This window comes from Diachasmimorpha longicaudata, chromosome 1 (genome assembly GCF_034640455.1).
Source record: "Diachasmimorpha longicaudata isolate KC_UGA_2023 chromosome 1, iyDiaLong2, whole genome shotgun sequence".
In the NCBI taxonomy this organism is placed as follows: domain Eukaryota; kingdom Metazoa; phylum Arthropoda; class Insecta; order Hymenoptera; family Braconidae; genus Diachasmimorpha; species Diachasmimorpha longicaudata.
Window position 1 is genome coordinate 8,414,855 of NC_087225.1, and position 15,361 is coordinate 8,430,215.

The 15,361-nt window shown below is 36.1% G+C and overlaps 2 protein-coding genes across 2 annotated transcripts; both read left to right on the forward strand.

Moving 5' to 3' along the window:
• Positions 1 to 6,748: 6,748 nt before the first annotated feature.
• Positions 6,749 to 8,434, forward strand: LOC135160039 (uncharacterized). The gene is made up of 4 exons (XM_064116189.1): positions 6,749 to 7,009; positions 7,461 to 7,634; positions 7,715 to 7,861; positions 8,005 to 8,434. Exons 1-4 carry the CDS (start codon positions 6,959 to 6,961, stop codon positions 8,323 to 8,325), a joined length of 693 nt encoding a protein of 230 aa, XP_063972259.1. The 5' UTR covers positions 6,749 to 6,958; the 3' UTR covers positions 8,326 to 8,434.
• Positions 8,435 to 8,734: 300 nt separating this feature from the next.
• On the forward strand, positions 8,735 to 10,040 carry LOC135171242 (uncharacterized). The gene is made up of 4 exons (XM_064137683.1): positions 8,735 to 8,824; positions 8,903 to 9,085; positions 9,408 to 9,554; positions 9,638 to 10,040. The coding sequence occupies exons 1-4, from the start codon at positions 8,774 to 8,776 to the stop codon at positions 9,914 to 9,916; spliced, it is 660 nt and encodes a 219-aa protein (XP_063993753.1). The 5' UTR covers positions 8,735 to 8,773; the 3' UTR covers positions 9,917 to 10,040.
• The last annotated feature ends 5,321 nt before the right edge of the window (positions 10,041 to 15,361 follow it).

Below are 15,361 nucleotides of genomic sequence, written 5' to 3' on the forward strand. Positions count from 1 at the left end.
TATCCATTAGGCTCTCCGGGTTAACCTCTCACTTGTCAATTGTGTGATTGAAAAAAAAACCCTGAATTTCCAAGGGATAAAAATCCCCAGTGCGACACGGGACAGTTGGACATATGGATTATAGAAAGGAATGCGCTCAGCACGAGGGGCTATTCAGCGACCTAGAAACACATTATCGCAATAAATGTTGTGCAGACCTACTGACACGCCCAACAGGTCTTATCGTTTTTTTCGCGGTTCAATCAAATTGTTTTTTTTTTTTCGGTCATTTTATTATGTCCAACCCTTTTATCGGGATTTCAACACCTCGATGCATAAATTAAAAATATGAATGTTTTATCTGATCTGTGAACACATAGTGGTTTTATTCTTTGTTACTTAAGTTGTTTCATTCATCCAAGTATTGAAGAAATAACGTGAACAAAAAATGTCCAATTGATTAATCTTGAATTGAGAACAATATTTTGGTAAATTCTGGCCTTTGTCACATGAATGAACGATAAATTGAATCGTCGGTGGACGATAAAATATCACTCAACTGAAATAGAGAATTTCTCCTCCTTTCAAGCATACGTTCTAATCGTCACGTATTAAAGTGTTTGTATGCGCAATGTGTTGTGCTGGTTTGAACTTCTGCATGTGATAAATTTGTCAACGAGTCTAAATGCGAATAAGACAGACACAGAGTACGTATTAAATCCTTTGAAGGCCCTCCCCAGAGTTGACTGATATGGGTGAAAAACGATTGACACGAGAGTAAAGGTTTTTCAATAGTTATTTTTGAAAAAAAAAAAAAAACGTTAGAAAAATTTGAAAAAAAATGGGAAAATACATTTTTAATTCTGATGAGCTCTTAGGCACGTGTAGGCGGATTCCTGGTGGGGTCCTTCTTCCGTTCTCACGATGACTTGCAACCCGGATGCATAATTTTTTCTACCTTCCTACCACTCGACCCCTCCAGCAACTTGAACCCGAGACTTGATTATATGCACCTTCATTAGTCGCCCCACGCGATGATACTCATTCATGAACATATTATCGAACGATGCGTGCTCATTGTTCCCTTGACTGTTTTGCATCACCATTTTGCTTATTCTGATTCATTTGTTATGCAATTAATCGGTGGTTGATTATAAATTTAAAGGGAATAAATGGATGATGCTAGTCTGGTATGTCGCGTGTGGGTTATAGAGAAGAATTTCATAATAGCCGCATTGGAAAGCAGCTCTGCTGAGAATTTATTGATATATAATTGATGATAATTATGTCTTCATTTTTAATATCCCCTCAAATCTAATTTATTGCGCTGTCAATGTCAATTTTAACATTAAAACGATCAACTCCTGGCGGTGAAAATATTAATGGCGTCTTTATTTCAACTATTTAACAGCTGTCATGGAAATTAAAAAACTAATTTGAATATTTGGGTGGAAAAATCATATTTATTAGAAAATATATTGTTTCACCTTGGCAATTTAATTGATGAAGATTAAGGGACTTTGAATCCACATCAACTTTTGGAATTTTGATCATGAAAATTAAATTATTTATAACCCGGGAAGTTACAGCAGAAATAATAAGGAAATAATCCCAACTTTCCAACAAGATCACTATTTGCCACATTGCGTCATTTATCAATGGATTAAATGGATTATTCAATGATGTCATTAAATTCTGGATAAAAGTGACAGAACTTATTTCCAGCGATTTCATTAGATTGAGGAAACGCATTAGTGAAAGATGTCTCAAGGTTAGGTTAAATGGACGAATTCAACGAATTGATTAAACGTTTATAGCTTGGTGTTCTATAAATCGATGCAAAATAAGCCGAGAATAGTCCTGTTTATTTTCACGGATTATTGACTTTGGATGAGAGTCATACGCTCACCCGTACGTGACAATTCGCACAGGCTTTTCCAATTAATAGAGTTAAAATGATATATTTTTTTCGAAATTCAAGTGGATACAGATGTCAGTTATCTCCGTTTGCAGTCAATATATTTTTTTTGTGCCATGTAAAAAATAATGGCTCAATTGCGGAGGGCTTTGAAGACACTCGAAGATAATTGATATACCATTAAAATGCATTTATATCGATCCTTATCACATGCTCGTGATGCGAATGAAGATAACTGCATCTATATAAAATGGTATACTATTTCAAAATGATTCATCCTTTGTTTTGGAATTTCAACAAACCCAAAAACACATAAACCACTGGTTTAATCCGTAAACATTTTACTCACCTCTTCCAGTGAACTTCCCAAATTTATTTTGAGACGTCTCCGATCCACAAATAGAAACTCTGGACGATATTATCATCCTGATTGATGACGAAAATAGTTAAAAGTCGGGGATAATCAAATACCCAGACATTTGAGTCAAAATATAATGGCATTTCAGTATTAACTTTTCAGTTTATACTAAATATAGTCGGAACTAAATTTTGCAACTTAAAAAAAATGTAGTTTGCCTCACGATCCTCATTTTAAATTATTCCAACATTGTTCCTCTGAAATTGAGACCAAGAAGGTTTCAATTACAGAATAATAAAATAATAACATCTCAACCAAAGCACTTGGTTATCCTTAATGACCTCCTAAAATGGATGATACGAGCGAAACAAGCGATCGGCGGTGATTTTAATATTCATGGCACATTCCCTGCCAAATTGAACTGAATCTAACCAATACGTCCTTAATTTTTCTGTTTTATCCTCCTTTGTTGAATAAACGGACCTCAACAATAACCAAAAATTGATAAATTGTCCAGAACATCTGCCATTCATTTATGAAAAATATATTTTTACCAAATGTAACTGGCAAATGGGAAAGAATAAAAAGAATATTTGAAAGATCGTGAATAGATCTGAATAAAACGCATTCTCAACGATTTTCATGAACAAAGCGTTGCATGGTGACTCGAAAAATATTAAAGTCCATCTCTGACGTCTTTGCACGCGCACGCATAACCTACCTCGTTATTATTTGTGTTTATTCTTAACCAGGATAAACCGAAAAATAATGAAAAATACGGTTCATGCAATAATAGGGGCAACATTTTCTCACAGTGTGACGTTTCAGTTGCAGTTCACAATATAGAGTTGGTAGAAAATGTCATGACTGGGGTACATACCTTGAATAAAAAAGCTGATAAAAAAGAAGCAAGAAGAAGAGATACTGAGGCGGGCATTGACAGGCGTACGGTGTTTTGCTCCATTCTAATGTCGCAGCAAGCCACGTCTGCATTTTGCTTCGGAAAGTAAGTCGATCTTATCGTTGTTGGGAGTCCATGAGGGGTTCTACGAGTAGCAATACTCTCTCTCTGTAAAGATAAAGAATTTTTTCAATCTAAAATTCATAAAAATTACCAAAATAAATTCATTCGTCCAGTGAGACATGGAAATAAAAAAAAAATATTGTTTTTCCGAGTGCGAAAAAATTTCCAATAAATTTTCCACCATTTTTCCTACTTCAACTGAAACAAAATTTGTTTTTTCATTGGGTTAATAACTCTCTCTCCTGGCCTTCGTTTTTTTGTCCTCTCGTACACAAAATATAACCCACACAATCTCAAAGCGGTGAGCAATCTCTCCGTGCTTGCGGCTTCACGGTTTCTTTTTTTTTTTTTTATTTTTATTTTTTTGTCTGCTCTTTATATCGCAGGCCAAATTCCGATATATACGCGACCTGTTATTTTTAAAGGTAAGAGAGAAAGAAGAAAAAAAAGAGGAGAAGGGGGAAGATGAGTACGGCGCCCCTGTGTACACGCTGGGTTCTCGGTTTCATTTCAAATGAGGAAAAGACAAAAAGAATAAATGAAAGCCAATGGAGTTTGAGCCACCAAGGGCTTTACGCCTGGGGCTACTTTAAAGTAATCGCTTTTTATCGCGTGCCTGGGTGGTACCAGTTTGGCATTAGTCCAGTAGATCACGCATTCCCCATGTGGGTTAATACCCTCTTCCTCAATTTCCAGGTGGCAAAGGCACCTGAATATTTCTGGGACTCTTGAATGAATCTCATCAATTTGAGACTATTTTTATTGACGATTTCTTCAAGAAACGATAAATTCCTTGCTGAATTCAACTTATTATTGAGTAAAATTTCCTACAACTGTATGGCAGCCGCGTAAACATTTGAAAAATTCTTCTACTGAAATTCTGTCAAGTGAATTACTTATTAAAGAAAACTTATGCAATTTCAAAATGGCTATTCTAGTAAAGGACATTCCCCCATTGATTCTCCTGAAAATAACCAGAACGTCCATACAATTTCTGTGATAAGATCGTTTGACTCTATAAGATAGCCCGGTAACGGTAAAGTCCCGCGATGTTCAAAAGTATCTATTTCAACTACTAAACTCAGCCATGCACATATTTTCATCATTGCGACACTGAAAAATGAAAAAAAATGACATGTTTACGACTACCGTATAATAGCGCCCATAGCGTACTGCCAGATGATTATCAAATTGAGGGGGAATTTTAATCGTACCCCCAAACAAAATTGATATTTCCGCGGTTATCTCTAATTGAGACACAACGTTTACAAGGGTATGTATATCGCATTACGAGAATTTATGTGCACTTTCGTTTGCATTCCTGGTAGATAGCTGAGAAACGCCGAAGTAGTCTATAGGCAGTACAGAGTCAAAACTGGATTATTAAAATTTATATGAGCGATAGAGGGTTCATTATTTATAATGCCCACAGGTTTATTATTTAACGATGAGATGTAGAGACTAATGTACTGACCAATCGGAATTAGTTGGAGAAAAAAAAATAGCACGATACAGCTATTCACTTAAATATTATTTTACACAAATTTTTCCCCTGTGAAATAATCATCGATCTTGAAACGATAAAAATCTGAAAGAGTAAAAATAAAGAAAAAAAAGAAAACATCCTGCATTCATTTGCAAATGTAAAATTTTTACTACCAATGAAACCGAAGACCTTTCAAGATAGTGAGGCTTATTCACCCCTTTATCTGCTAAAAGTTAGCAAAGATCTTTCGACTCCCAGACATCGATATACCTTGGCTAATGCGACACGATAGTTTCCAATGAATAATTAATGAGACAATTCGATAGGATCGTCCTCAAGAGGACGTCCATTTGAATGATGGAAATAATAACTGTGGTGTATAGTATCGCCAAGTGTAAAGGGCAGTTGAAACACTCGGATCATTCTAGAAAGGGCTCTGGTACAACTCGACTCGACCCACGCGCCATCCAATTGCCCTCAAGCCTCGCGCCTATATGCAACCACGTGATTTATGAATGTCTCGATTTATATTTAAACTAGTGTATAGGGTCATCATGGGATGTCACAGGAATTCTCCAATGCCAGAGAAATAAATTGTCTACATCATAATAGTGAAGAACTGAGGTGAATAATCATTCGTTCCTCCAGCTAAACTGAATAAATCATTATAGTTCGCTAGTGCTATCGAAATGAGTGTGAAAATCGCCACTACTTAAACTAGATGTCAGAGAATGAAAACATAAGAATTTCATTTTATCGTGTTAACCGTGGTAATTGCTATTTTTAATGAAAAATCCATAAATGTGAATACTCATATTACTTCATGTAAGCCATGTCCCTCTCCTATCGTGAAATAAGTCGCATGAAAAGGTTATATCTAAATTATGTTACATTGTGAATATCCAATTTTTTAATGAAGTAACATTTGAAAATATCTGACGGCATAGAATTCAATTTTCATTATTTTATTTTTTTTTATTGCAAACCCAGCATAGAATAAATTCATTCGAAAGGTTAGTCGTGAAATGTTCAGTCGCATTCGGCCATTTTAATTGAAATATTTGGAAGGTATTAAAAAAAACAAAGGACTTTTTTGGGCGAGCGATGATAGCGTTACCGAAATATGAATCATCATACTGTGCAGCAGCGAGTGAAAAGGCATCTTTTATCCTCTTTCTCTGATCACAGAGCCGTCAGGCCCATTCTCACAAAAGCCAAAATCCTTTCCGACACACTTTTCCCAATTCTACCGTTGTTCTAACCGATTGACTCAGAATCAATTTTATTGCCATCCCAAAAACCACTGAATAGTGGGTCACCCGCTGCCCGATAATTCACCGATTGCCCCAGAGAGATCGCTTCCTATAACTGCAATTATTCTCTGCCCTCGTACGCCTTCATTGTCTCCGTTTTATTTTTTCGTCTTCATCACCCCGGAGAGAATAATAAAAGTGATCGACAAAGAATAAAAAGAGAAAAGAATAAAATGGCAAATGAGAGTAAGGATGACTCACGCTCGAGGCATGATGGTTCATGAGATACGATGAGAGTGGGTAAAAATTATGGAAAAATAATAATAAAAAAAATATATACGATGAATTTTTAGAAAAACAGAGAATGAAAAATAAAGAAAAATCGAGTATAATACTTGTCCATTTTAGCCCCGGTTTATTACCCGTAATCTACATTTCGCCGGCTCTAATCCCGGGGAATGTCGGCCGCGTGCGCCACTCTGAGTAATCTACATATATTATGCATCGTAGATAAGGATCGAATGGCTGGGCGCATCGGAATTATCCCCACGTGTGCGTCGCGCCGATCGTGTTCAACTACCCCACCCTCCACGAGTTTAGCAGACACCACCGGAAGTCAATGGCGTTGGGTGAAGTGACGGAATCTGGTGTGAACCAATTATCCATCACTCTGACCATTATTTTTATCGGATTAGGGTTTTTCCCAACTGGATAAGTGATATTGTACGACTAGAATACTGATGAAATTAACGATCAGAGATTGATGCTTCATCGTTGTTTGCAAGTTTGGTGATCATCGATCAATTCAATTTCACGAATATGATATCACGGTGGTGTTATCATTTTGGTGAAGTGCCGGTTGGAGTATAAAAACCCGAGGTGAAATGAATTTTGTGTAAAGCTTTATTCATTTGAAGACGGTATCATAATTCATCGCAAGATGAAATTTCTTATAGGAATTGTCGCTGTTTTAGCTGCATTCATTTCGCAAGTAAGTTTAAGATTCATTTGATGAGATTTACACCGATAGAAACGAAATGGTCCTACTGCCTTCGAGACTGTTTCGAAAAATTACGGAGCAGTTACACATTTTTTTACGGAACGTTCCATATTTTTTCTGGAACGTTCTGGACTTTTTCCTGAAAGTTCAGTGAAAAGGTGCGTAACTATTCCGTAATTTTTACCGAATATTATTTTCACTGACAGATTACGAAACCGGCGGTAATTTTTAAACTATTTTTCTCTGCGTTGTAACTGTTCAAATGAAACTTATCAATTTTTGTGTAATATCGATCTATTATTTCCAAAAACCGAAACTACTCATTTATGAACTCAAATGCCCCATTATATGCAGTACAACAGTAACTTCCCACTTATTTTCTTCCCTCAGAACAGCAATAATAATTCAAATCCTCTCATAAATTTTCATCTGATGATTCCAGGGTGAAGCAACTTTCGCTGAAGAGCTGAATAGTACAATCTCGAAAGTTCATAACATCAGATCGTCTCTGGAGTTGTATAAGACTCACATAGCAGAGCAAGAGGGTACTAAATTCCAAGTTGTTATAGAAGACTCTCAACGCCAAGGGATTTTAACGATTGGTGCAGCCCTTACCGTAAGTTGTAATTAACTGACGAATATTCCATTAAAATTTCAGCTTTAAAAATCTTTCGCACATTATATTTTTTATTACAGAATTGGGAAGATGAGAAATGCAAGGGAATATTAGTGTCCAAGGTCTCATTAATTGTGGAAATGGTAGATAGAATTTTGATGAAATGTTTTGGTGACAACCTCCCTCGCTGGAATTCCTACGCATCACAAATTGATAAACTAGTAACTGTGAGTACTATTGGAATAAAAATGGAATTTCATGCATCCCTGACTATCCATTTTGACAATATCCTTAATAATCTGGTTTATTGTTCCATTTCCTCCGTTTTGACCATTTGACAATCTCTAATATCTCTGACATGGATTTGTAGATTGGTGAGACAATCGTATCGCAGGGTGACATGATGAAAAATTATTGCTCCAAGGTTTCTACTGACCTTGAACAATGCCTGGAGGATAATCTACCTTACATAACGAATTTAGCCGAATCCTACGAACGAGCGGAATTACAGTTGAGAGTAAAGGTCCAGGTTGACAGTGGTTCAGGATTTATTCAAACCGGCGCCTGCATTCAGAGATCAACTGACAACATTTTTACCGAAATTCAGGAGTCCATTGACGACAAAGACGTACTGCAATGTTTAAATGTCGCGAATACATCTAACCTCATGAGATCTGCACTTTTCAGTTAGAAAAACAATGTCTTAATATTTTAAACGAATGTTTCAACCCAAAATCCATGTATTTGAAAAAGAAAAATTTGACAAATCAATAAAGTTGCACAATTTATGAGCTACAGTATTCATCAAGCATCAATCATTTCATCTGCAAAACATATTTTTTTGTGGAAACTAACCGAACAGATTATCTCACAAGATAAGTCATATTTGTTTTCATAATAAGAAATTTAGAAGCAATTGATGATAAAATCGATAAGTCTGGATTCTCCGATGGCAGTCAGTTTAAAAAAATCGATTATGTAAGATTCAGTAATTGCAAAACTTGATATCTTTGAGGTGTTATCAATTTCGTTGTCATCTGCATAATCTCGAGGCCATCAATTACTGATAACGAAACGAGGAGTCGTTCAGCGTATATAACTTCGAGCCCAAGAAAGTGAATAGGTAATTTTTTGGAAACATGAAGTACTTCGTGGGCGTCATAGCCGTATTGGTTACATTTATATCTCAAGTAGGTTGTTTTTTTTTCTATTCATAGGAAGAGCATCAAGTTGGATGACCCCGTATTTTTTTGCCTCGGTAATTTCAGAATGGAGCAACCCCTGCTGGTGACGTTAGCTACTTGTACTTGAAATCACGTGACATTAAACGGTCACTACAATTGTACGAAAAACAAATGATACCTGAGGAGACAAAAAAATTCGAGGCTGTTCAGGAGTACTATGAAAGGGAGGCCTCACAAATGGTCGATCTTGCTGTATCGGGAATTGATGTGAGTTCACATCCTAATTGATATATATAACTACCCAATGAATTTTCTGATGAGGCTCAATCATACGGTCAAATTGATCATTGAATTAACGTTACAGAAAAGTTTGTAGTCTGAAAAGATCACGAAAATCAGAAAAATCCTGAAGTAAACGGACAATTATTCTCAGTTTCACATTTTTTATGAATCATTAAGATTCTTGATGGCCTCAGAATGACGTGTCAAGCAATTGCAATTTCCAATGCTGCCAATGATGACAACTAAATGGCCCAAGCAAAGAGTACTGACGAAAAAATTATTAAATAAATAACATTTTCCTTCGCAGGGGGAGAACCATGAAAATTGTATCGAATCCTTGAAAACTAGTCTGAACAACACGCTAACTCAATTCCTAGAGATGACAGAGAAGTGTATTGGAGAAAGTATTCCACGTTTGGGCGTAGTTATATCTGAAATTAATAGTTTGATATCTGTAAGACAATTAATTAATTCCAACTCACAATTAGATGTAATGTTTACACATGATAATAACTCCTGATGTAACTCTTTGAATAGATGGGAGAAGATTTTGAGAACAAAGTTGATGGGATCCATTCTACGTGTGCTAATCACAACTCCGGGATCTTCGAGCAATGCTTGGAGAAATATGTACCAGAATTAAGATCTTTCGTGGATTATTACCAAGATCGAGAGGCAAAGTTGAAGATAGAGGTTCAAGTGATGACTGGTCTCGGATTTGCCCACTTTGGCGAGTGCCTGATACAACCGAGAGAAAATTTTACGAAAGGACTCGAAGCTGCTGAGGACGCCGCAATCAAGTGCATCAACGTATAGGCAAACCAAGTCAATGGCAGGTGATGTCAACTTTTTAAAATATATACTGTGAAAGAATATTTAACAAATTGAAGTATAGACCTGGATGCTCAATAATAAGGTTAATATCTAACACTTCAGAATACCTCAATGATTTAATTATTTTTTCTTGATGACCATTTTGAAAACAATGTTGTAGAGTGTTGTCTCTGCACGACAGAATCAATAATTAGACAGTGAAGTGACGCAGTGTTTACCCATCACTTGAAAAGAGTAGTGGCCTGCCCAAGAAAATTCAAGACCTGATCGATGACTATTTTCGAAAACGATCAATATTCATTTTTAAATATGCGTTCAATATTCCCAGTTATCTATTGGCACCCGAACAGAATTTTTTCGGTAAAACCTAGTCCCAAATTTTCCTCAACCGTCTCCCTATTGACCTAGTTATTCCACTTGCCAATCGAATGAAACCAACATAAACGGATTGACTAAAGTCAATGCTCAGTCAAGATCAATGACGGATATGTTGAAAAACATGGAAAATTAATTAAATCTGTAAGGAAGGAACAATAACATCATCGTAATAAATTTACAATTTCACCTGCTGTAGTGCGTATAACTACCAGGTAACTAGCGGCAGGACAAGCCGAGGATCCGTGCGCAAATAATTCAATTAATCCACGCCTGATATTTACTCTCGCGTTATACCCCCATAAACCACTGGTACCCACTTTCTAAACTTTACACGCCGATGACATATGCTAATAAGTTGATTATTTATGTTTACCGATATCGCTCAAAACGCAAATTAATACACGATTCCCCTGACCTCGGAAGTAGAAACTCAACAAATTTATTTATTTTTTGTTATACGGTTAAATTCACTGCGCCGGGAAATTTATCTCGTCTTAAATAGTTAAGGAATTTTAATCAATCGGAGTAACATTAATTAATCATTGTGTGACTGTTTTATCGTTGAAAGTCATTCAACAAATTTGATAACCACATTTCAGATAATTACGTGAGAGTTAAAATTGAAATGAAAATGGAGATGTTTTTTTTTTTCTCTAAGGGTATTCACCCACCTATTTTGGTTATTTTTTCATCAATGAAGTGGTTTTCTACTTTTTAACATCTGAAAAATGTGTGCAGAAAGTGTGTGAAATTCAGACATTTGTTTTTGCTGCGAATCTGGTGCGAAGTACGAGAAAAGATGTTGCGCCAAAAAAAGACAGGGAGATATTCGATTCGCTCTGAAACGTCGCCGTTTCATGCAACTTCGAATAGGGATATCGGCACAACACGCCACACAGGTTACCGACCTTGTTCACTTGTTATAGTGGTTCCTCTCTCAATGCATTACATGGAGAGCGACGAGACGAGCACGCGTTGTTTGGGTGGTTGAGAATAGTAAGGAGTAGAGGAAGAGAGAAAGTGCGAATAACTCGGCTCGAGACAACTCTGACTATTATTAGTCGTAACCAGATTATCGTAACCATTCTTTTGACACGGCGCTTCGAGACACTCTTTTAGCAAATGGTTGGATGCATTACAGTGAGTCTGATATGTGGAAGACCCCACGCAGTCATTTGACATTTTAAAACCTGACAATTCCTCAATGGAGACTCTACATAGAGGTATTTTTCTTGGGATAGGATTACTCGATTGCGATTAACAATGGGTGATTTATTGAATGATCAGACGATGAAAATTTTTGGTTTTCTCTTTGTTCTCTTCCCTGAACTTTTGCAATTATTCTAGTATTCAAACTCCGAAGATAGGAATTCATACTTTTGCAAATTTATAAAAATTTTATACATATTTAAATTTACAAGCACTTTTCATGCGCCTGACATTCACAAAGTTATTTAAAAAGAAAAAATCCATATTCGACTATGAGTTCAAGGTATTTCCAATGAAAAATCCGTACCAATTACTAGGGATAACAGCAACAAATCTCTAAATTAAACAAATTTTTGGTAGATGTATTTTAAACAATAAAAAAAACTCAGTTAAGTGAAAATCTGTCTAAACTTCAGAGGAATGGGTGCCAAAACATTTTGATTCATGTTTGAAAATCTAGACAAATTTTCATTCTATTCAAGTTTTTTTACTGTCTGAGAAATGTCTGGTAGAGATGTATGTATGGGAAATTTATACGATTAGAGATTTAGAGAAGATACTATTCATGTGTTTGAGATCTAAACAAAAATTAACATTGAATTTTTCAAGTTTACTTTAGCTTTAAGTTGATTGCAAGTGAAAATTATTATACGCGTCCTGGAATTATCAGTAATTCATACAATTCACCTGATTTAATAAAAAATTATAAAATTAAAATGAAAAGTTTGTTGGACAAGAATGGAGGGATATAACGAATGTGCAACACTTATCACAGCACGGATAACAATCTCTTAGAGCGTCGATCGTTTCGTGTATAGAGGTATTACGAGAGGGGTAAGAACGACAGAGATACGGTATTCGATAGTGGAAAAGACCGGCAAAGGAAGTGAACACACCATTTGTGAGGAAGGAGAGGGGGACCTTGGGCTACCGGGATGACTACCATAATAATTATTATTCTCCTTAGGATACTCGATCAAATGGAAAAGGTACATAATGGGAAGAATCGCTCGTTATGTGTGTTGCTGGTTGTACGATAATACAAGAAGATAAGAAACGTCGGATTCTTTCGTTTTTAAATTTATTAAATTAATTCCCAACGTTGGGAAGTAAACTCAAGTGGATAGGACATCCATTTCGTCTGTTTGCATTTCCATTCAGCATGAATAATCATAAAACCTTCGTGTGTTTTCTGAAAGGAAAAAAATATTCAAGACCACTGACAATTTCAAGTAGTTTGGAACCTCAAGGCCACTTATGAACAAATAAAATAACTAATGCGACAGGCCATTGAAAAATATCCTAAAAGAATTAAAAAATCACCACCGAAATACGTTGAAAATTTGTCGTGACAATTGGAATTTAACTTTCAAATGAGAATTCCGAGTTACCTCAAAGAGCATGCAATTCACGCAATAATCGACAGTGTTTATTCCCCCCAGTACTGCATTATTGAATCTCAAGAGCATCCCATCGATGTGAAAACTCGCTTAGACTCACAACAAGTTGAGAGGCGTCATCGTAAATTTGAGTATTAAGCCTGTAATATTTTTTACATTGCCTTCTTTTTTTTTTAAACATTTTCCCGTCCTGACTGAAGGGAGGGGAGATTATAGCTGAGTATGTGGGTGTTTTCAGCGGGGGAAGTAAAGGGAAAAGAGGAGACGATGAGGATGCGACGAAGAGACGTCGTCGTCGCCGCCGCCCATGTAAACCGCCGAGTCCTCGTTATATGCACCATAAATTTCCCTCTTTAGTTGAGGCACGCGACCAACCCATAAGCCCCTTGACTTTTTTTTTTATTTTATCATTCAATTACAGTTTCTTCATTTTCATTATCATTCATATTACAACGCCAAATGAGAATTTTAATGCACACCGACGGAACTTGAGAGTAATATCATCAGGAGGAAGTAATAAAAAAACTCAACTGAAAAATGCTAGGAAATTGTCACTTATCAATGTTAATATTTTTCATTCCATTGATAATTCATTAAAAATATGATTTATTCTACCGTAATCCCCGGATAAAAAGCAAAACAGATGAAAGAGATGAGCCACCAAATGTATCAGAGTGATCGATATCAAGCCCTCTCAGACAATTAACTGCACTTTTCTCCGTGTGGTATCATCGAATTTACAATTTTACCGTTAAACTTTCATCCTCTGATATATATCCAATGAACCCTCGAACTCCCGCCGACAATTGAATATTTCGATTCCACGAAGGTAACATCACTGTGAAATGAAACATTACAAGCATCCCCAATGGTCGTATCCACCGTATCGTAATTCAATTTCACGCTCTCACGAATCCAATGTGTTATCGGACTCGTGTGTGATACCGCTATAACAGCTGTGACACGACTGCTTACGTTGTATGATCAGTTGAATCGAACACCTATTATCTATCTTCGTCACGTATTTATTTCAGTTCAATCGAGTATTATGTTGTAATTAATTTTAATGAATTTTGGAGAGCCCTCATTTTTTGTTATTACGGCATCGAAGGCACGTGCCCTACGCCACGTGATATGACCCATTTTATATATCTCATTATATTATTATTTTAAGGTGATTGCAAATAAGGTGATGCGATGTTGAACAAAAACCCGCAATTGGCTCAAAACATTCAGATGTAAACAGATGACATCTTGTGTTTATGTAAAAAGCTTCGCAGGAACCCCTTCAATTTTCATATGTCACGATTAAAAATTTTTTTAAGTCTCAATAAACAAATAGTTTGGTTACAACATCTCATCTATGATAGAAATTTTTTTCAGTGCAAAATACATAAATTTATGGGTCTGAAGTTGGTTTTCCTGGTCCTAGACAACCCCGAGAAATCGCCTGGTTATTCGTAAACGCAAATTTACTGGATAATGACAGCTCTCATTGCACACACGGCATATAATCGGTTCATGTTTTTCTACTGTTACGCTCGTAGTATATCTCATGCTGAGTATATATTCACAGCCGAATAAACCCATAAATTATTACCCCCGATTCAGCGTGTAAAATCATGATGCTGTTTCTATTTGCCAATACTCCAGACCCAATGGATATCTAGGCAAATAACTCAAGTGACATCAGGTCGATGAGCTAAACTATGAAAATGTACCGGGTAAAAAATTTAAAAAACATCCGCTCTCGTGCGTGCAAATATTTTTCATAGAAATACTAGACTTAGTTCCAAGGCAAAATAGTAGTAGTTGTACAAATATTTCAGCATCATTGAATATACCGCTAGTCATCTTGTCCATAAGCCAAATATTTACAGCATTGAGGTCAGACTGAATGTCTGTATAGTGGGGAATCACGTTGCAAGGTTACACATTTGTGGCCAACACAGGTCATCCACATATACCCATTTGCAAAGCCTCCACTTTGCAAAATCCACCAACTAAACAAACATTTGTCGTTCTCAAGTTAGGTGCCATGTTCGCAAAGCCCAATGACCCTTATAATTGCACTTGTGGATAAATTTAAATTATCATTTTTTTCTTTTTGCGAACACATGGGACTTTGACGATATTTGAGGATCTCTCAAATGTTCAATTGATATTTGAGTGAAGTTCTTTGAAGTGTAATTGTTGGCTGGGATTTTTGGCCCATAGAATCGTCCAAATAAATTCCTCCAATTTATGGTGTCAGTTGTAATGATTGGAACATATGAAATCTCAATGGAAACATTATCTAAGTTAAATTGGTAGTAATTATTTTGACGATTGTTCACTCTTTGAAAATTTTAATCAAACGACGACGACTCCCGGTACCGGTTTACAAAAAATAAAGACTCCGGAAGACTTTTCAACCTTTGCATCAATCATTTCCATAATA

Bases quoted from the DNA above. Each gene is read 5' to 3' on its own strand.
- LOC135160039 (XM_064116189.1), top strand. From the start codon at position 6,959: ATGAAATTTCTTATAGGAATTGTCGCTGTTTTAGCTGCATTCATTTCG. The intron at 7,010-7,460 runs GTAAGTTTAAGA...TGATGATTCCAG, and splicing joins TAGCTGCATTCATTTCGCAA to GGTGAAGCAACTTTCGCTGA. The intron at 7,862-8,004 runs GTGAGTACTATT...ATGGATTTGTAG, and splicing joins AAATTGATAAACTAGTAACT to ATTGGTGAGACAATCGTATC.
- LOC135171242 (XM_064137683.1), top strand. From the start codon at position 8,774: ATGAAGTACTTCGTGGGCGTCATAGCCGTATTGGTTACATTTATATCT. The intron at 8,825-8,902 runs GTAGGTTGTTTT...CGGTAATTTCAG, and splicing joins TGGTTACATTTATATCTCAA to AATGGAGCAACCCCTGCTGG. The intron at 9,086-9,407 runs GTGAGTTCACAT...TTTCCTTCGCAG, and splicing joins TTGCTGTATCGGGAATTGAT to GGGGAGAACCATGAAAATTG.